The 22399-nt window shown below is 30.8% G+C and overlaps 1 protein-coding gene across 1 annotated transcript in view; it reads left to right on the top strand.

Annotated features, from left to right (window-relative positions):
• The first annotated feature begins 2184 nt into the window (after positions 1–2184).
• Positions 2185–22399, top strand: part of Engase (cytosolic endo-beta-N-acetylglucosaminidase) — a 44406-nt gene continuing 24191 nt past the window's right edge. The window contains exons 1-8 of the mRNA XM_072022034.1: positions 2185–2363; positions 2600–3054; positions 3138–3581; positions 3662–3836; positions 3910–4128; positions 4214–4563; positions 4654–4836; positions 7373–7485. Coding sequence (XP_071878135.1) covers positions 2822–3054; positions 3138–3581; positions 3662–3836; positions 3910–4128; positions 4214–4563; positions 4654–4836; positions 7373–7485 — 1717 coding nt within the window. The 5' untranslated portion in view covers positions 2185–2363; positions 2600–2821. The remainder of the gene's footprint in view (positions 2364–2599; positions 3055–3137; positions 3582–3661; positions 3837–3909; positions 4129–4213; positions 4564–4653; positions 4837–7372; positions 7486–22399) is intronic.

Here is a 22399-nt window from a genome sequence, read left to right as displayed (position 1 = left end):
TATATCGTTCCGAATCATATAATACAAAAATGTTTCTACTAAGAATTTGTTTCTAATACAATCAGATTATATTCGATTATATTATACAATCAGAATACATATCAATTTATTTCGAATAGAATATTCGTAGGAGGGCCGTTCCTCTCCGTGACAGTGAACATACAGTTTTGTATCGAGTCAGAGACCAGCTGAGCATCTTAGGAGTAACGATAGTGAAATGCAATTCAAATTGTATAATTGAGAAATATTACAAACCGTTGTAAAACGTATATTACTTACAGATTATCCAAAGTGAAAAGGTGTAAATTTGGCTTTATGTTGTAGTTTCGGTTCACGATAAGGATCCTGATATTCTTCTGATTGATTCTTAGGAAACATGCGCGTGTGACGATAACTCGACCTGATGATGCTGCACGACGCATGTAGAATGATAAGGAATAAGGACGTCTCACAGCTTCTTTTCATTTCTGGCTAGTATCACGCGCGACACCGAACAAAGATCAGCTATATTCTTTTTAATAGAACGATCCATTTTTTAACACGTTAATCAATCTGTTATAGCATTTCTAATAAAGGATAGTAACCTATTTATGTCGAGAAACTATTAGTACTGAACGAAAAAACTTTGGAAAAGCTGAATAATATAAATAAAATAATTAAATTTTGGGTTTTTGTCATTTTTTATCACTATAATATTAATTATTTATATTAAGGGTATTATAAATTATAATATTATATACTATTATAGTATTATTATTATATATTATAACTAAATAATGTTATGTAGTGTTATAAGTTAATAGTGTTATATATTAAGACGTCCTTAGTGAAAAGTCCCCACACTTTTAGCAGCAAAATGACGTTTAGTCCCGCGCGATTGTTCTGGCTATGGATATAGCACGTACACGTTCCATATACTTTGTAGTCGTAGGCGATTGACTTGTCGCGGTAAGTCGCAACTTTACAGTCGTGCGCGATCCTTAATCGCGGTAGTACGAATGAAAATTGTGCCATATTCGGCAATGGATTTTATAATCGCGTGGCTAGTCGCAAATGGAAAGCACACTTCAGACGGCAACGTTGGAAGACCAAAAAAATCAAGCTCTTCTGTCTCACAAAAGAAGGATACATATATATGTATTTCCTTATTCTTTCAATTTGCGTGGCGCTATTGCACCAATTTACGGCTATTAAAGTATGGAGAGGACTTGGAGAGGTATTATAAAGAACTTTATTCTAATATTCACGTAACTGCTCGCCATGTGGGCTACTCGCCAGAGACCTAGGGCACAAGATTTCACACTGCACTTCTCTGTTTTTTCTCAACGGAGTCCTAGGCTATCATACAACGCTCACATACATACTATGGAGGGGATACATACTTGTGTGTGGTTGTGCCATACGTTCCCTCACTCTCGCACGTACAATACAAATGTACCATATATTCAACAACACAAACCGCTTGTCTGATGCCGGTCTTAGTTTGAAAAACCTGACTACGGAGTAGGAAAGGTGATAAATGATGAACTTTTGACAACACTGATAACGAGTCAAACAGTTCAGTACTTTCCTCAGAATCTTGAGGGAGAAAAATTATCTAGAGAAAATAATAACAAATTTGTTAAGTTTATTAATATATTCACATCGTAGACCGTAGGCGATACATTGTATGTCCCATGAGACAAGCGACATGCCGCGAGACCAAGCACCGATTGCCAATTTTTCGTAGCTGGGCATAGATACACAGCTCTTGTAACTATACTACTATTATCAGTACCAGAAATGCGTTGAGTTGCCGTCGATCGTTTGGTAGTCGTCATATTATCTTTGAAGAGAACGCTTTGTATATAGTAAGTATCTATATTAATAAATTACATGTATGTCTTTAACATTATTATTTTGCATAGTGCTTCTCCCTATAATATATATTAATATATAATATAAAATTTAAAATTTATTTCCGGTGACTTGAAGGACATAAGTATAACTTGTATGACTTGTGTATGGCTGTGCATTACGTTATTTGAAAATTAATTAACAACAGTAATTAATTTAAGTTTTTAGTATTATCGTAATAATAAATGATTATTCTTAGGAACAGAATTACTTTGTACATGCACATATCTTAAATTACTAAAAGTTAAATTACAACAAGATATGTAATGGATTAATAGTATACGATAATTAAAAAGAATGTCATTTTTTATAAATTACGAAAAAGTTACTTATACCTGAACTAAGAAATGTTATAAATATCATGAAACGGAAGCAGGAGAAATATAATTGAAAGAGAGAATGAGAAAGAGTAACAGATGCTTTTCAGTAACGTTGACGTATACTAATTTGATATTTTAGACGTAAAGGTTAGGTGTTAAATTCTAAGCGAATCTAATGAAATATTTAATTAAATATAACGTGTTAAAGTATTTACTTAGTTATGTTTATTCCAAATTGTTTGTTTCGATATAATTTTTGCAAAATATTAAAGAATATATACTTCTGTAAATAAGAGTATTACTTTTAAAGTTGAAACAATCATATAAATATTGATATACGCACATTATAAATTCATAATTTTATTTCATATATTTTGTTTCAGATAGAGAAATGAACATTTTTTTTGCTCATTAGCAGTTGGTAGATAATAGTATTAAATCATGAGACGTAAATTGATATGCTAGTTCCGTTTGATGTGAACACTATCAATGCTCTGTATGATTACAACTTTTCCGGTGATGCAAATAAGAAGGAAAACCTTTGTTTGAGTTAATGAATTAAAAACTATTTGGAAGTGGTCTGTAGAACAGTATAAATCAGAGAGATGACAACCGAAGTTACAGAGTCACAACCTTTCAAAAACTTAAAAGAATTATTTGATAACGTGGGTAATTTAAAACCATGGCCAGAAATTAAGGAACTAAGAGATTCAACCGATTATGTGTACAGTGGTTTAGAAGTAAGCGCAGAAAGAATGCAGTTAGAAAAATTGGATAGAGAAGTACAACCGAGAACATTGCTTTGTCATGATATGAAAGGCGGTTACCTAGAAGACAGGTAATATTTATAGAAACCACTATATAGAAACCACTATATTTCTTAATTCATATATTATACATAATATACCCGTGATTTTTCAGATTTATATATGGATCAGAATCTTATGATTCTTACCTATTTTATCATTGGAGTGTTATCGATACATTTGTGTATTTTAGTCATCATTTCATAACTGTGCCACCTTTTGGATGGATTAATGTAGCACATAATCATGGTGTAAAAGTTCTTGGTACTGTAATTACAGAAAGAGAAGGTATCTGGGATGTTATACTTGAATCTCAGGAAGAAGTAAGAAGGTTCGCAGATGCACTAATACTTGTTGCCAAATTTTATAAGTTTGATGGCTGGTTGTTAAATGTTGAAAATACCATTAAAAGTGAGCAAGTTAATAATTTAATTTATTTCGTAAAATATCTGACAGAAAATATTCATGAAGCAATTAGAAATTCTGAAATTATATGGTATGATAGCGTAACCAATGAAGGAAAATTAAATTGGCAAAATGAGCTTAATAGTAAAAACATGTAAGCTTATTACATTCTTATACTTTTACAATTGTTTCTGTTTGTAAATTTTATTTAATGTTATAAATACAATATTTCAGAGATTTCTTTTTAAACTGCGATGGCATTTACTTGAATTATAACTGGACGAAATCAAAATTGGAAAACAGTTTGGCACTTGCCAAAAATCACAGCAGAGATATTCATGATATTTATATAGGACTTGATATTTGGGGAAGAGGTTGTCCTGGTGGTGGTGGATTTAATTCAACATATGTAATTACAATATTACTTATTTTATTGTAGCATATAGTCATTTAATATTTCATTAAACCATTATAATCTACAGGCTTTACAAAAAATACGACACGAAGGACTTTCTGTTGCGATTTTTGGTCCAGGTTGGACTCACGAATTTTTCGGATCTAAGACATTCCAAGAAATAGAAGATCTATTTTGGGCACAATTGTTTCCTTATTTATATGTTCATGTACCTATCTACGAAGAAGAAGTATTCAAAACATCATTTTGCCGTGGCAGTGGTAGCTTGTATTATCGCTGTGGTGAGGTATATTAAATGTCTCACATTATTTTTAACAAACTGAATTTATTACATGAATATATTATAACTGAAATGCACATATTTTACGCAGGCAGTATATGAAAAGGACGGAAAATATTTTAAACACAAACCATTTTACAATTTATCCCTGCAAAATCCACAAATTTCAGTACCTATACCGCACATGAAATTTACATCCTCGCCTCAACTTCCAGAACCGAAAAGTGAAAACGATCGAAATGAGTGTTCAAAAGAACCGATACAATATGTTTATGAAACGAGGAAGAATGTTATTCGAGTATTAAAAAATGTTGTAAATATTGAAAATAAAATGCCAATGCTACATGTAAATAGCTTCGAATTTTGTAGCCAGTTTTCTTTCGAAGGTGGTGGTTGCATAAAATTAACTACAAATGATCTTACAACTAGGTCATATCACAGGTGAGGGAGTTCTATATTTTGTAATTAAATTTATGATACTTCGCACAATTGTATTTTTTATATTAACTATGTGTTTAAATTCATTTACAGACTATTTCTCGTTCACATCGAATTTCAACAAGACATTGTAGCAATCATTGCTTATAATAAAATGGAGTCGTCCGTAGCAAACGGAAGTCAACACGAACCAATACTAGTTCTCGGCAATAATACCGGCTTAAAATCCATCGTTCATTATAAATCAAAGAATTTGGTTGCAAACTGGAAAAAATGGTAAGTCTACAAAATATAAATTGAAATATTTGTAACATAAAAAACAAGAAATAATTAAACCTAAAAAACATTTTATTAGAAGAATAAAATAATTGTAGGGATATGTAATGTCATTGCATTATATTAAATATTTATATAGTATGAGTTATGATTATACTCTAAATAAATGTACCTCACACACATATATTTTTCTTATTTAGAAAGCAGGTATATATATGTCGGGTTAACATTATGATTAGCTGCGTGTAACGAATCTTCATTTGGATTAGACATTGTTATTACGCAATAGAGAAGATATCTACTAGTACAAATATGATTATCACAGAATTTGACAAGTAACCGTGGTAATTAGATATTCGAGATACTAATGACAATGATCTTAGGTTCAATAACGAATCCGCGGTTAACGGGATAACGAATGTACTTTCTTCCAAAGTCTAAGTCGGACTCTTTGCTAAAAACGTGAAATATCCACTGATCGTAAGGACGTTGTTTTTCTTGCTGATCAGATCGCACGAGAGAATGTGTGTTCCGTCGCGGTGATGCTGCAGAGGAAAACTATGATGGAGTGTGTCTCAGGGCACGAGATCATCGGATTCGTCGAGGACAACCCTCGTTCAGAAAGTGAGGGAAATGGACGTTGCTGTTAATTGGTTAATTTCTATGTATTTACTTAAAATTCTGTATAAGAATTGATCGTAAATATTCTGCTAAATAAAAAAAAATTTCTATGTTGGTGGTTAGAGAAAGATGCTAGCCGCCATTGAAAGAAAGTTGCTAGCGGAAAGCGTTCGTTCGTGAGGAAAGCAGATCTCCCGTATCTTCCCGTTCATAGTAGGTGACAGATTCACAGACTGTTAGGATAAGGACTGTTTGTCAATTTGAAGGACCTTAGTTAACGAAATCCTAAGATTCATAGCGGATCCTCAGGCTAGCTGAACATATACTGTGAATGATGATGCATCGACATCTGGCAATCATCTTGCCTGAAGAATAGGATCTGTGTGTGGCGACCCACGGGGCAGAGGCCGTTGGAATGTTTACTGTTTGGTGTTGGTATCACTATTTCTTTTTGAGGAGAGCTATGCAATTCTATACCTCCGTTAGGTAAAAGGTTTATCCCGTGACCGCGGCTATGTTCAACGACTAGTTGTCGCCTTAAGCCCAAGTTCATTATCGCAAATCTCGGACAATTATAATCGGTTTAATTCACAAAGATTTATAAGGACTAAAGATTTATAAAGATCGGTTTAATTTATAAAGATTTGTGAAGACTACAGATTTATAAAGATCGGTTTAATTTATAAAGACAGTGTTGGGAAATCTTCCAAAGAATTCCAAGGGGAAGGCCCTGTGTCCTTTCATCTTCGACATATATATACTTGTAATTGATAATTTTTAAATATTTGTTCATACTATTTTTTAAGAACATAGTGTAATAAATGCAATTGGTTACATGCTACAAACGGACTAATTACAGTTAGCAATAGTTACTACCATTAATTGCTACTGTTCAATATAAGGAACGTGTTAAAATTACATGATTCTCGGGAGTATATAACTTTAAGACTATTTTTCATTGTGCTATGCTCTTGGGATCTGCCATTTCAAAGTACGATAAACTAGGGCTCGAGCTTAAGTTCTTAGAACTACGACATGAGACACAAAATACAGTTTCTAACTTCTAAGTTAAGAAAACGAAATTTTCGAATGAAAGTATATTGCATTACGTAAAATTTTTAAATATTCACAAGACTTTTTATTTTTATATTTTAAAAACTTATATAACAGTAAAATAAAAGCATCTATTTCAATGTCGAAAATTAAGCAAATTAGATCAAAGAAAATTAGTTTTATTAAGGAAGTTAATTGATAGTTGATAAATTATGATCTTATATTGAACTGTTAGTTTCAGTTTCTTTCTATAAAAGGTTCCATGTGCTGCTTTTAACAAGGATAGTTCTGGTATTATCTTAAATTTCAAATCGTAAATGGAGATATATCAAACCTTTAGTTTGAAAATTAATTTAAAGTTTTTAAAAGGTGTCTTTAAGTTCATAATCTTTTTTAACTGTTGCATAAATGTAAAAAAATATTCTATTTAAACGACAATTTAAATTAAAAAAAATTCATACAGGAGAATATTAACAATAATTTTACTATTAATTCTATGTAAAAAAAGAAGTAAACAATATTCAAATTATTCATTTATATAAACTTATTTTTATTTATTTCCTGAAATTACATAAACTTTTCTAAATTCCATAAAATAAAAATCTTTTTCAATGGAAGAACATTTTAACAAAAAGAGTCTCTTAGATTTAAGGTATATACAAAAATGTTGTATGTTCCTGATTTTCCCAACAAAATCATACAATACATAATTTCCTATTCCAGAATGAAAAATCTAGAAATACCAATATAATCTGATGTGTGATCTCGAAATTCTAAGAGCGTCGAAGAAGTCACGCTCGTATTAATGTTCGTAATACTATGTTCTTTCTATTTAACATGAAATTTTCCTTTTTGTTGTCAGCGTTTACCGGACGAACATGAGGACTGTGAACGAAATTGGTATATCTTTCGCGAAGAGTAACGTCTGCTATCTGGGAGAGATTATCCTCAAACAAAAGGAGCGACACCTGAACGGTAAGTCTGCTTCTCGTACTTTATACTGTCGCTTGCATTTCGCGTTCCCTCGAGAAATGTACATAGCAGGTGGATTGCGTCACAGTAAAAGTGTATTGCCAGAGGACGAGGGTTTCGACCGTGTAAAAACCGTTCTCCGACTATCAGACCCGGCTACATACATCTTTTCATCTTTGAGAACCACTTTAGTGAAAGGAATACTAACGTTTCACCATAGGATGTCTATCCAACATATCTTATCGCTCGATATTTCATGGGTCGGCTTCGCGATTATACGATAAGCCCATTTCTCATTGGTCGACCCTACGGTATTAGATCGAGATCGCGAAGCTAATCTTTGTCATTTTTCCTTCTCTCGCTTCTTCTTTTTTTACTTATTCATGCACAGGCGCACGAAAACATTTGAACAGTTATGCACATATTTTTTGGTATTATATATTATGTGTGTTGTACGAAACATTTTGAAATTCCGTTAACACTGTTATGAGATTCAACTATTATGATTATATTGGTGAAGCTTGAAGCGAATCTGAAAAAATATATACAAATTACAAGATACCTAGTACAAGTATACATATATTTTTTACAGATCACAAGAATACTTAAGCAAGAAATTATTTATTACTAGATTCTGGATTTTTATGCAAATTGATATTTTTGGGAATGTAATTAAAAAAAGTAAAATTTATATAGAAAATTGTGTAATTATTTAGAAAGCTGCTGTTTTGGATTTCCATAATTTTTTCATATGTTGTAGAAATCAACATTTTTAACAACTTTTTTTGCACGTTACTGCCGGACTCCTGTAGTTTTCAAGATATGTGCAAAAAAAAACTGTTGGTACCGCTACAGTGAATTCTGCCTATAATTGCCTAGAATTCCATGATAGCGTATGCGTTACTGTTGGCCTGATAAAATGATACCTAATTCAAACCTATACATATAAACTATAAACAAAAAATGAGAATTAGGTTTGGGTTAGCCGTTATTTTATTGGATTAGGCTTCACAGCGGTCGACAATCAGCATACGCTGTCTCGGACGCATAATTGTACAATAGGTAGAATTCAGTGTAATGGTACCGACAGATTTTTGCAAATATCTCGGATATTAAGGCCGAGCAGTGGTTACACGTGCAGGAAAAAGTTGTTTAAAATCATGCGCCCGACAACATATTGGAAAAGCATAAAAATTCAAGACGGCGGCAGCTTTCTAAATAATTACCAAGAATTGTTTTAAGTATCAAGTATCATGGAACACATTATATATTGAATATTTCACGTATTTTTTATACCATGTGAATTCTGTACAATTTCTTACTTTCAAATTTCCTATAAATGCATGAAAATCCGCAGTCTATTCATTACATTAGTAAATCGCAATATTTAACGAGATCGTAGTTAGCAATATTTATGTGTTTAAGACCATTATTCATAATGTATACTAAGTTTTTATTTAAATGTTTGCAATAAGTATCCTGTAATTTGTATATACATTTTTAAATTGGTTTTATATTTTACTATTATAATCACGACAGTCGTATTTTATTAGAGTGCTAATGATTTTTCTATTTAAATACTTCCTTTAAATTTCTGCTTAATTTGCAACTTCATGTTTGCTACAGTTTAACTCGTTCGACGGTTATTTTCCCGATGCAAGGGTATCTGCATTCCGCGGCGATAATTTATTTGAAGGAAAGACGAAAAATGTCTGTATGCCTTCTTATATGGAGAACGAACGGGGCCGCATGAACGAGGTCGCGACACCATAACTTCCACTACTTTTTTCATTCATTAGTCGCATTTCATAAGTTGTATGCTGGATACGATTGACTTCGATTCATCATTTTCGATTGACACGTTAACGCAGAGATATACTAAGATTCTGGCGGCAAATTGATGATACGGACTTTCTTTTTTCTTTAATTTCATTCATGGTACTTTATCTTTTTGTAATTTACATAATGTTGCATGATGGTACTGATTTCTATTGCTTCCTGTTTGCGTAATGTGGCCCATTGGTAACTCACAGTGATACTGCTATTACATTTCCTTAACGCACATAGTGTATAATAATTTGCAAAATGTAAGTTCTTTGTGATAATTGGACTTTAAAAGTATTGAATTATTCAGCACTTAGGCATAGAAAACTCTCAATGAATTGCCAATATATTAAATTTTGTGGAATGTTATATTCTATGAAACTGATGGATAAAGCCATAAAATAAACTAAATGTCCGCGTTTATTTCTAACGATGGAAAACTTGTATTCGTGCGAAATAATTTGCTAATTGATCACACTAAAGTTATATTTTATTAATATATCAGTAGCTCACGAAAGTATTTACATATTTACCATAGAACATTTTTATGAATCTATTATGTACTTCATACGAAAATTTTCGGAATTTTATTAGCACTATAATGAAACACGTTGTCATGATTATAATATTAGAATTTAAAACTAATGTGGAAATGTGTATAAAAGTTACAAGGCATTTATTGCAAATTAGTGTGGAGAATGAATAGTTGCTTTAAACATAATTAGTACTAAAGATGGTCCCACTAAATATTAATATTTATTGAAATAACAGAAAAGTGACTAAATAATTTTGTGATCTTCGTAGAGTTTAATTCATATTTTATTTTAAATAATTTTGATCATGAATAATCATTACAAATGATTAACAAATTTTTGATTACCGGTAACCATCGTTCATGACAAAAATTGTTTTTGGTTACAAATAATTATTATATCTATGAAGTTCTCTTTGGTTATCGGTAACCAAAAAATATTTTCCATCAAAACCAAAAATAATTTCGGTCACCAACACTGATTATCGGTATAATCAAAAGATTTTTAATTATTTCTAATAGTTATTCGTAAGCAAGACACTAAAAAATTCATATGTCTTAATCACTTGATTTTCTAAGAAATTTTATTAAGATTTAGCGATTGCTGTTTTCCATTTAAACAAAATACTTAAGCGATTATCATTACTCAAAATTTTTAAAAATATCTATTATTTTTGGTTTCTGGTTGAAATACTTTCGCGAGATAATAGAAAGTTCTCGGTGGGCTACTAATGACCCAAGCCTGTTTATATCATATTAGGTAACGTTCGCTTTAACCATACACAAATTGTGTCAATATAACAATGTATTACCATACTACGTGATCGCATAGTGATCGATAACTTTGCGAGTGACAAGTTGCGCGGTTTAAAATTCATGTCACATTGTATTACAAATCTTGACAATGCACAACACCCACTTCGAAACGAACGGTAAGTTGTAAGGAGGACAATCTGGTTGGCATTATTCGCGAGTATAGGTGTCGATGACACGCAAAATATTCGCAATTGTGGGATGTAGCACGTTCCACGTGTCCCGTTTCAATTTCAAATTTATCAGGAATTAGCGCATCTTCTTACGATTCGTTGGCATTACGAAACTTAATCCATGTTTATGCCAATAACACGTAACTTCTTCAATTTTTCTTACGACTTTGTTTTATTAAATTCCTTTAAGGTTTCCTTATGGTTGATTATATTATTTAGGTCAGGAAGCAACACTTCGATAAAGCTCTATATTCATAATAAATTAAATTCGAGATCTATTGAAGTGGAGGAAGAATTTAAAGCGTGCGCTACTTGAAATATCAGCGAACTAATTTTAGAACCGCACAATTCTTGCAATATTTGTTGTAGACATTTACTTTAGAAAATGTTATTAGGATAACACTTTTGATTCAAATTTTATTTCTGGGGGTTATGAGCCTTATCTTTATAAAAAACAAAAATATTTACGTATATGTGTATACTTGTTTATGTATATATAAATATTATGTATATATTGATAATAATTGTAAAATTTTGAACAGTCGCAATGTCGTGAAAAAAGTGTCATCAACAATCTGTGCGCGTATATTTCACTTTTTTATTCCTGTTAAATTAAATTACATCTTCGAGTAAATAATTTAGGGATAAGAAGCTTTCCCTTTAAGATATAGTACCTATAAGATAGGTACTTACACAGATTGTTGTACGATTTTTTTTCACTAGTTACAGCAGCTCAGAGATTTACTTAACTCTTTCGTCTCTATGGCCGAAATATTTAAAAAATGGTCGAGACAATATTCCTCGTGCGACACTTTTTTTCTAAACGATGCAAAACGTGTAAATTGGATTGCCGTATCTGTCTCCGATTGTTCATCTACTTCCAACTTGAAAAACTTAGATATTCTTTATTTCCCGAGAACTGTTGGATTAAGGAAATTTATTGGAGATGATTGTTTGTTTGATTTTAAAATATAACAACTTTAACACTAGGTTTACGCACATTTCGAATGCGTTAAATAGACGCGTATAGATATAGGTATACCACAAAGAAAGCTTCAAAACTAGAAAGCTTTGCAAACAATGAATTTCGATATACATTTATCTTGCTAAATGGATAAAAGTCAGTAGGAGAAAAATGTAAACGGCTCGTGTAATTTTCCGCATGAAATTCGAAATACGTCAAAATAACGTCTCCCGTAAACTTAGTGTTACTATCACTGTATAGTATGAGCTACTAACATTACAAGCGTTTATGTGTTCCAATGTAAGTATGTATGTATAAGTGTTTGATTGCACCGAACCGTTCGAGTATAGGTTTAACTCTGATTTCGTTTGAATCCATCTGAACTTGGTTTGTACAGAATGCACATTGTTTGGTTGCCGTGTACACCGCTAATTTTCCAATCAACGGCATTTCGAGTGTCACGGCGACACTTGCGCTCTAGTCGCACCCTTTCTTGGTGACGATGGACTAATATCCGAACGTATAGTAGGTGAAAATATTATCATAAAATCGGACAGTGGTTAAAATTTACAACCTTCGATGAAAACATTAAGTAGAGTCACCGATTAGACGAAAACCTGGAATAAAACCTCGAATGCTGTATAGCGCATTTTCATCAAAGTTGAATTAGTAGATATTGCAGATTGCAGATATTTCGTCAGAAGGCGATGTAATGTTGAATACAAGGAGCACGTTACGTGTTTGAAACTTATGAAACAGTATAACGCGGTAACTTCACCAAAATTCTAAATAGACCTTTATTCTAGATTTACATTCGATTGATCTAACCATAGCTAAGGTCGTACGCATTCCATACACACACGAGCACTTACGTCAGTTTTTTGAAATCAGTTCCTCTCATTGTTACCTGTTCAACAATGAGTCATAAAATCGGAGTTTTCAGAATATAGATTAGAAGTAAATTATAACTGTTCCCCTTTACAAGGATACGATCTTTTTAGAAATCTCATTACAAACGAAGAACTGATTCTGGACGAGGGTTTAGATATTAATTGTTGCAATCGGAAGTTGTACCACTGACCGATGTTATGACATCTCTATATCACTTCCGCATATTATACATGAGATATTCGCTTTTTCCGCAAGATCGCGGGATTTCCGCCACGTCATTTGGATAACGAGTTGTCATTACGAAGTGTTACGTAATTACCTTTCGGAAATATCGAATTTATTATACGTCTACGGCTATTCAGCACGAACTAAAAGTCTTCAGAAGGAAAGTTGCTGTTGATATACTAAATTCTTTTTTTTTTATTTAAGCTTAGATATTCAAACTTTTATTTTATACCTAAATAAAACAATTTTTATATTCAAGATATTGATATATCCAATCCCCAATTGAAAATGATATTGATATAATATTTAGCTATTAATCGGTGTATACGGCAGTATAATGCAGAATATACTAAATTTCATTTTTGTAGGAAATTAAAATTATTCTATAACTTTTAATAAAATTTATATTTAATGCACTAAAATATTGTTTTAGACGAGGTAGTTTATTTTCGTAATTTTAAATATACACAAATTCATGTCGTTTCGTATAAAGGAAAAATCAAACTTTGACTAACAAAACTATAATTATTTATGTTCCGGACCAGGAATCGTAAACGAGCACGTGAGATTTTTATCGGCAAAGCAAAACTTATAATTTGATAGCAAAGGAAGACTATTTTTTAGAGCTGTATAAACCTGCAATATTTTAGTGCATTAAATATAAATTTTATTAAAAGTTATAGAATAATTTTAATTTCTTACAAAAGTGAAATTTAGTATATTCTGCATTGTACTGCCTTATACACCGGTTAATAGCTAAATATTATATCAATATCATTTTCAATTGGGGATTGGATATATATATCAATATCTTGAATATAAAAATTGTTTTATTTAGGTATAAAATAAAATAAAATGGTAACTGCAGAAACCTAGAGTTAGTAATTAAAAGAATGAATGCTACTATGAATATTAATGATTAATTCTAATAAATTAGAAATGAATTCTGTTTCATGGTATGCTCAGTTGTACACAGTAAAAATGTTACAAATAGTATAATCGACAATTATCACGCAATTAATTGTGTCTTTCAGACTTCACAAATCTTCATTATTTTCAAGTGTTACGCTAACAGATTTCATTTACGGAAAAACTTCCAAATAATACCGAAATATTTTCCATTATTTATATTTATAAGACAGGAATTTAAAAATTACCTCAGTGGTAAGACATATTCCAGGAAAAAGCAAATGGTATATACTCGTGAATAAATTAAATTTTTAAAAATACAACGTTATTTGTGGAATGATCTATGTACATATGTATATAATACTTATATACGTATATTTGCAAGTACTATAATTAATTTAACTAAGGTTAATTCTTTTTGTAAATTTTTAATTCATTAATTTTAGACATTTCTGGTTAAGAAATGACCTAGTTAACAGGTTAACAATTTTCTATCTGCCTTGGCCAATATGAAATTATTCGAAATTTGGTGTTTAATCGTAGCCATCGGCACACTCGGTGTGTGAAAAAAGCAATCGCGTGAAACTTAGCCGGGCAATCGATGCGTTCCAATGATTTGTTACAGCATGGTCCAATACCGTTTAAACCGTAACCGACAATAATCAACAGTTTCACTGACCACGGTGATAAAGTTAGCGCCAGCAATTTTCGGGCGTGCACCAGACACTAATAGCTGCCATCCATTGCGAGCTCTGATGTTCTCGAAGCGAACAGCCACGGGCCAGTTGCTCGTTTGTTTTAACAGTCACATCGCGAACGAGCAACCCAAATTACGTTCTGCCTGCCGTGTGTCGCAATAACAACTATTTGTAATCGGAGAATGCGACCGGCTCATTGATATTCCTGCGGTTATCGGGTCGAATTTTTCTGCGGTTCTACCTGCTGTTACACTTTGCATTATAAGACTTCTTTCTTTCTTTCTTTCTTTTCTTTTCCTTTTTCTCTCTTTCCTTTGTTCACCATGTATGTTTTACTTGTCAGTTACGTCAAGTACTACTTGCACACAGTGGCTCATGAAAGTTTTCCAACACTTACCATAGAACATTTTTATAGATATGTACGTTGTACATGTTATGACACTGCTGACGTTTATGCAAATGTGCTTTTTTATAGAATGCAAATAGGAGAACGAAATTTATATAAAGATAGAAGTTTGTTAGAATGATTAGGAGACTATAAAAATGTATTGTTTTATTTCACATTCCTTATATGATGCATGTTTTGCATATTTATGTATAAGGGCATATGCAAAACGTATCACGTATTTATGTGACATATTTATCTCGTCAAACGTTATACGTAATTAAAAAATCTAATGACTCCACAAGAAGATAATAAATATGGCTTTAATTATTAATTTGTCATTGATCTATATATTTTAGTAACATTCGTGAATTGTTGAAGTAAATCGACAAAATCGTCCACATGTTTCGACTCATAGAAGCCACTCTATGCACTTGCAGAAATTTTTATCGATATATTCTATTTGCTATACGTAACATTTTGAAGTTTCACCAGTATTGTAATGAAACATAAATATCATGACTACGCTGCTCAAATTTGTAACGATTCTGAAAATGTATATAGAGGTTACAAAAATTATTATATTATATTATATCACACTATAATAACAAATTGCGTTTTGCGAAAATTCACACATATTTTTTTTATTTATCGAAGCTTTTGATGTTATTATCTACAGCTATCTACTGTATAAATACTTACACCTTCGCGGAACGCACATTGCTTTCGATTTGCATGTAACCTTTCACAGCTATTATTCTTCTACATGGTCTTCTAGTTACCTGTGCGTGACAATTGTGTACGCATTATAAGAAAGTATTTTTTAAAATTGTTTTATAGTTTCTTTGCATTGTTCTGCTCTTAAATATCGTACGATTTATGAATTAACTTTTAACCTATTAAGCAAGTAGTCGACCTTTAACCAGAGATTTCTATGCTTATGAAATTAAAAATGAATGGCAAATCAAATTGTATTATTATCAGTTCACATGGAATTAGCGTAATCTTTTATATTACTTAGTAATAATATTTATTAAGAAAGTATTTCAGTCTGAAACACCACTTTCTAGACTTACTTTGGAATTCTTTTATTTAAAATCTGCGAGACTCTTCGGTATCAATTTTTTCACTTTCATTTATTTATGTTTCAAAAATATTCACCATTCTTTGTGTCGTAAGTGGATACAATTGAAATTAATCGAATTATAAAGCAGTTAGTGTGGTTATTTAAAAAATTATATTTTATCGGCTAACAGGTTCCTCATCGAAATTAATTTGTCTTCGATTAACTACCGACGAGGAAGATATAAAATTTACACCACAGAAACCAGAATGAAAAATTACGTGAAAAGATATACGGTACCAGGAGAAAAATAAATCCTCATTCGTATATTTAACAAAAAATTATTCAAATCTCTAATAGTGTGCTATTGTAAATGTATGGAGTTTCTATAAAAAATTTCGAATTAGTTATTGCACCTACGCTGTGGTGATTCTGTCGTTAACTTTGATCGGTTATAGAAGTTTTTGATCAAAGGATGACCCTAGTTGATAGGTTAAAATTCATCGGAGTCTTGATACCGAAAATCATGCACCGTAAAAGTAAAATTCATTTCACATGTGGGACGATAAACGGTACCAAAATCGTGTTACATCGCGCGATCGAACCTATTGTCGAAAATGCGATAAAACGGCGTATGATGACGTGCTATAGGAAAATAATGGTTCGTTATCTCGATACTAGATGCTCGTTCGACAGGAACTATAATACTTTTAAGGTCCTTGATACGGTGTTTAAATTACGTCAACGATGGCCAGCTCGTACGATTCACGGAACGTATAATCTTCGACAGCGAGGATCGGCTCTGTTATGGTCGATAAAGCGAAAGAATGTCGTCTCTAGTCCTTAAGGTATTGCATAAACGTTCTTTCGTAACTATTCTAAGTACCAGTATCTTAGACGTTTCTTTTGAACCGTGCCTCCTCGACCGTGTTTACAGCGGAAGATCGATGACTTCTCTCTTCCGTCATCCATACCGTGTTGGCGCATCCTCCAGCTTCCATCCGCGTGTAGGAAGCAACACAGTGGGTGTTGAACTCCGCTAGAAGAATTTTACAGGAATTACCAGAGGTTTGAGTACTTCTTGAAAGAATGTGTTTTTTTTTGCGTTCATTTATTCGTGTGGTTTACAATTTCTGTAGTACATTTATTGATAATTATAAAAAAAATAAGTAAATATTACTAGCATTATTATCGAAGTCTTTGTAACAGTTGAAAAGAACCTCCTTCATCTGACTTCAGAAATTAAAGAATCTGAATATAAGCCTGCCAAGTTAACGAAACACTTGTATTAGGTTTAACGAATCTAAATGTCAGCTTTGTTATTGCATATTGGCTTTTGAAAGTCAATCTAATCGCGTCGTGATATTTTATTACATGTACAGAGATTATGAAGCGAGTATCAGATGATTATAATTTTATATAGTCAAAATACTTATTATTATTATTTACTATATTATTAATTTGTAATTTTATTTACTATATTAGTAATTTGTAATTAGTAATTTTACTATATTTATATTAGTAATTTACTATATTAATATTACTATATTAGTAATAAACAGTATTTGGTAAAACTATCTTTGCCGTTAATCATATTAATTTAAGACCGCTATTCGTGCTGTATTGCTCTTTTAATTGATGCATATTTGCGATTATTGCGCCATAAGCTTTATATACACTTTCAGATTGATTTCAAATTTTATCGATATTATTATGGTTGTCGTGTCTCATTATAAAACTAATGAAATTTTAAAATATTTGACATAATACATAATATATAGGTATATAAAAAATTTCTATGATATGTGTTCGAAGCTGGAATATTTTTATGAGCTACTATATTTTTCTGAGATAAGTTTTCAACGAAAATTTGTGATTGGTTAAAGCAAGATCGACGAGAAGGCTTCTACTGTACTGAAGAATATTTGAAGATAGAAGTTTGCAATATGAAATGCTCGTATCAAGTACCTAAGTTAATTGAGAACAAAATAATGGGAACTGAATTGCCGGTTGTGTCAGTAGCATTCGAAATGTGCATTCTGAAACGATGCTTTGTGTGAATCACGTCCCTTGTTTCTAACACTGCAAATAAACTTTCTACTGTCATTTGAGCAAGATTTTCAAGGCTTTCACGAACATGATCTTTATAGTTGCACTATTGTTCGAAGCTTCTAGTGTTTCTTGCACAAAATTTATTAGCTAATAATATTACTGTATTGACAACTGACTTTACACCAACAGCTCTTACAATTTTAAATCGAATAGGATAACCGATTAACTTTTTGCCCTTTCGTAAGAAAATTTACTAGCACTGGTAATTTGTAATAATATTACCTCAGTTGTGAAATTGTGCTTTCTATAAAATTATTTTCATGCTTCGGCAACACATTTAATATTCTCAAGAATATACGCGTTTAACATTCGCAAGATATCTCACATCGCCTTGATGTAACATACAATTGAAGATTACAGGAACAGAGAATTACAGGATAATTTTGTCGATTTTCTGACATTCTGAGATAATGTACTTTAACATAACATAGCTACAAAGAGGAGTAACTTGACCGATCCAAAAACATGAGCCTTTTAGCAGTAGATAATAAGTTCATGAAGTTTTGTGAAAAAACTAACGACACATTTAATATCTACGATGTGATAATCTGAACTTGAGAAATTAATGTGATATAAATAAGTTTCAAGAGAACTCTATAACAAAATTTAATAAGTTAATAAGATACTGAATTATAAAAATGTTCTCGTGTGCAATACAAAAGGTGTATGTATCACGTTTTTCCATTATTCCTGTGTTCTTCAATTATTATGTATCTAACGATAATTCTTTTATTTACCGAACTGATATTAAAAATTGTGAAATAGTTCATACAAACTACTTCTAATTTTCCTCAAACGTACAAGTTATTTTAATATTAACAAAAAAATGAAGAAGAAACACTAACATATAGAATACGCTGACTCCAAGCATGCGTTGATAAAACACTGGTATCGTGGATATAAAGGTAACAAGACACACTTTTAGTCACTTTAAAAATCGTTTACATAGCATATATAGATAACAATAAAATTAACCTTTCATTATAAAACTATATTTTGTATTGAGAATATGAAAACGTTAAGGACATATTAACCTTGACATCAAACATTTCAATCAAATCAAAGACAGAATAATATTGAAGATGTGCCAAAAATGCATTCAGGATTGAATAGGTCTTCTGATTTTTAATATCAACTAGAATGATCTAATCCTAAAGCATTCCTTTAAAACAAGCATATCCTCTAACGTTATTAGTTATACTGTCAACTAGCTATCGTTCTGTTATTTAATTTTATAAGACATTTTGAGCGAGGAAGTGCTTAATTATTAAATTAGTATGTATATAAACATAATTTAAGTTAACTTCCATATTATGGTACAAAATTCTGCAACACGCAGTATGTGTAGTTAGTAAAATTCAATATGCGTATAACGTATATAGCATAAAGTATACATTTCATAAAAAGTTGCACAAAAATTTTGAATTACCACCCAGTTAACAGAACTCTGAAATATTTGACAAGATTCCTTCGAAATTTCAGGAGTATGATTATTATGTACATATATATTATATATATAATAAATAAGTAAATATATATATAGTGTATATATTATCTATATATGTATATAACTTGTTCTTATTTATGATACTATTTTCATCTTTTTCTCTATACATCTACTTACGCATCTGGTCGTCATATTGTAAGAATCATATGACATTGCTGAAAAACTGCAACAGTCATTTTTTATATACTACTTTCAAATCCGGTCAATCATTGACTACAGATACAAATCTGCAATTTGTGCACTAAGATTTGAAGTTGGAAAGAATAAACAGGCAAAATGTACGTATATATCTAACTTATAACCAATGAATCTATCTATTGTAATATGATAATAGGAAGACTATAACGAAAATAATGTACACATACAAACGTATTCAGATCCATAAGAATGATGACTCTAAAATTAACAATTTTCATAATGGGAATAAAAATAATGTCATAATCAATAATGTACAATTTTAAAGACGTAAAAATTGAAGAGACGATATGTAAATACTTGAAACATTCAAAGTGTAGTATTTTTTATAGTATTTAGCAGGTGTATACGTACATAAGGGATAACGTAAAAATATTTATTAATATAATATAATATACAAAAATAATACGCAAATATTAGATACGTATAAATATTATAATACTATGTACATATGGAAATTAGATTTGTGAAAATTTATGAAAAATCATTAGTATTTTGTAAAATTTGGCGGCAGGATAAAAACTAAATTAAAAGTAGTGAAGAGGAAAAATAAATTACGTTAGCGGTTTAATATCTGAGAGGATTATGTACTGGTTTTATAGCAGTATTAATTTTCTCTGGTTCTACGTTGTATTCACGTCTGGACAAAATTTTCTGACGTATATGTTCCCGTATTTAATTGAAAAACACATTCTTGTTTCTGCAAATAATTATTCTGGTTTTTAATTTGTCTATCTGTCTACTCTTCTAGATTTATCAAAATTTCCTCAGCCTTAACTAATAAAATTTCAAAACGGGAACATCCATTAGAAACATATAAATTTCTCATAACGGCATGATATAAAGAAACAACATTTGCATAATATGATAATTCGAATCTTTGAAGGAAACGTATTTATATAAGGAGACGTATGCGTCGTTAATTTATTCTGTTTGACATGTATATGATTAAAATACCCTTGGCGTACATTTTGGCTAATTTTATTATAAATCTTTCAAAAGGGATGAAGGGTTATATTTATAAATTTATCGAGATATCATCGAATTTATTTCTCGATAGAAAGACGTGACATAATTCTTTCATGGAGGTTCAATGACACACACGTATTTCTATTTCACTTCTATTGGGTCAACGACCAAATAATTTCCCGGTGAAATCTTGGAAACATCTCTGTGCAGCATTTCAATTGCTACGTACTATTTTACACAGTCCTTTAATGCATAGTTTATTTTCTAGCTATGAATTCTTTAAGCACTGTCGCAAAATATTAAACGGCAACAGTTTGTGTAACACGTAATTTAATGAATGTCAAATAAATAGAAATTGTAAATGTCTAAAAATATATCAATTTATATCGAATCAAAGAATTAAATACTTTGTTCCAAAGCTTTAATGAAATTTCAGTGAAAAGTAATTTGAATTCTCCTGGTAATATTGACACTTTGTATTCTTACACTTTGTATTTAAGAATGTTTGACAGAATTTGCACGTAATACATACGTCATTAATGGAAAGAAAACAAAAATTGGTTACTTCTTATAAGGATGAACAACATTTTAAACGGCTAGGTTAAATCCTAATTTGTTAAAAGTCTTTCTGAAAGTTAAATTTCAGTTTGTTGTACAAATAGGCTGATTTGTTTCATTGCACTTACATCCGTAATATTTATTTATCTATATTCTAAATTTTATTCCATTCGTATTCCTGATTTCTATTTTCATTAACAAATCTCCTCCATTGTTTTTAATTTGTTAAAAATTCACATATATATGATAAGCGATCGTGACATTAAAGTATACTATATAACAAAATATGTGCATGTTATTATTAATAACATACATCGTATAAAGTGTAGAATATCAATTAAAATTAAATACTCTGAAATTAAATAATCTAACTTGTGTCTAAACCAAATTGTAATGTTTACGTAGGATTTAACGTACAATGCAGACTTGTTTTGACAATGCACGAATGTTACTAAAACGTATGAATTAATGATCTTTAATGATCTTGTTGTGGAATAATTATTCATTTAAAACTACATCAATGTCGTATTGAAATTAAATACATGATTCATCTAAGTGTTAAATAATATTAAATATTATTGCTTCGGTTAATCACAATAGTCTATCTATCGATTTATTACATCCATCTCCATCATATCTACTGTACATATAACTTTATCACCAAGTGAGCTAAAACAAATGGATTCCTTAGGTAACATAACTCCTCCATAATATTTGATAGCTGCAGGCATAACAGGCAGTTATAATATTCAAGGATAACTGTAACAGAGAATAAAGTCGTCCTGGATCTTTTTATTCTACCATGCGTTTTAGTAACATTTGTGTCTTGTTCATACAAATCGATCAAAGTGTGCATTACTCTTAAAAAGTATTCAAACACTTGTTCACTTTTGATGTATATTTTATAAAATTAAGAATAAATTACTATAACTACGTTTATAATTACTTTAGTTTCACATAATACTATATTATGATCGAATTGAATTAATTTTTGGAAATTAATACGTAACAATAAAACTGGTGTTTGTAATCGTAAAATATTACAGAACTATTGACGAAGTCTTCAGCTACAAATTTTTGAATTTTTTAATCTTTTGGT

The sequence above is a fragment of the Bombus fervidus genome, chromosome 2, assembly GCF_041682495.2.
Source record: "Bombus fervidus isolate BK054 chromosome 2, iyBomFerv1, whole genome shotgun sequence".
Taxonomy (NCBI): Eukaryota; Metazoa; Arthropoda; class Insecta; order Hymenoptera; family Apidae; genus Bombus; species Bombus fervidus.
The sequence above is the reverse complement of the archived record's forward strand: the minus strand, read 5'-3'. Positions and strand labels throughout refer to the sequence as shown.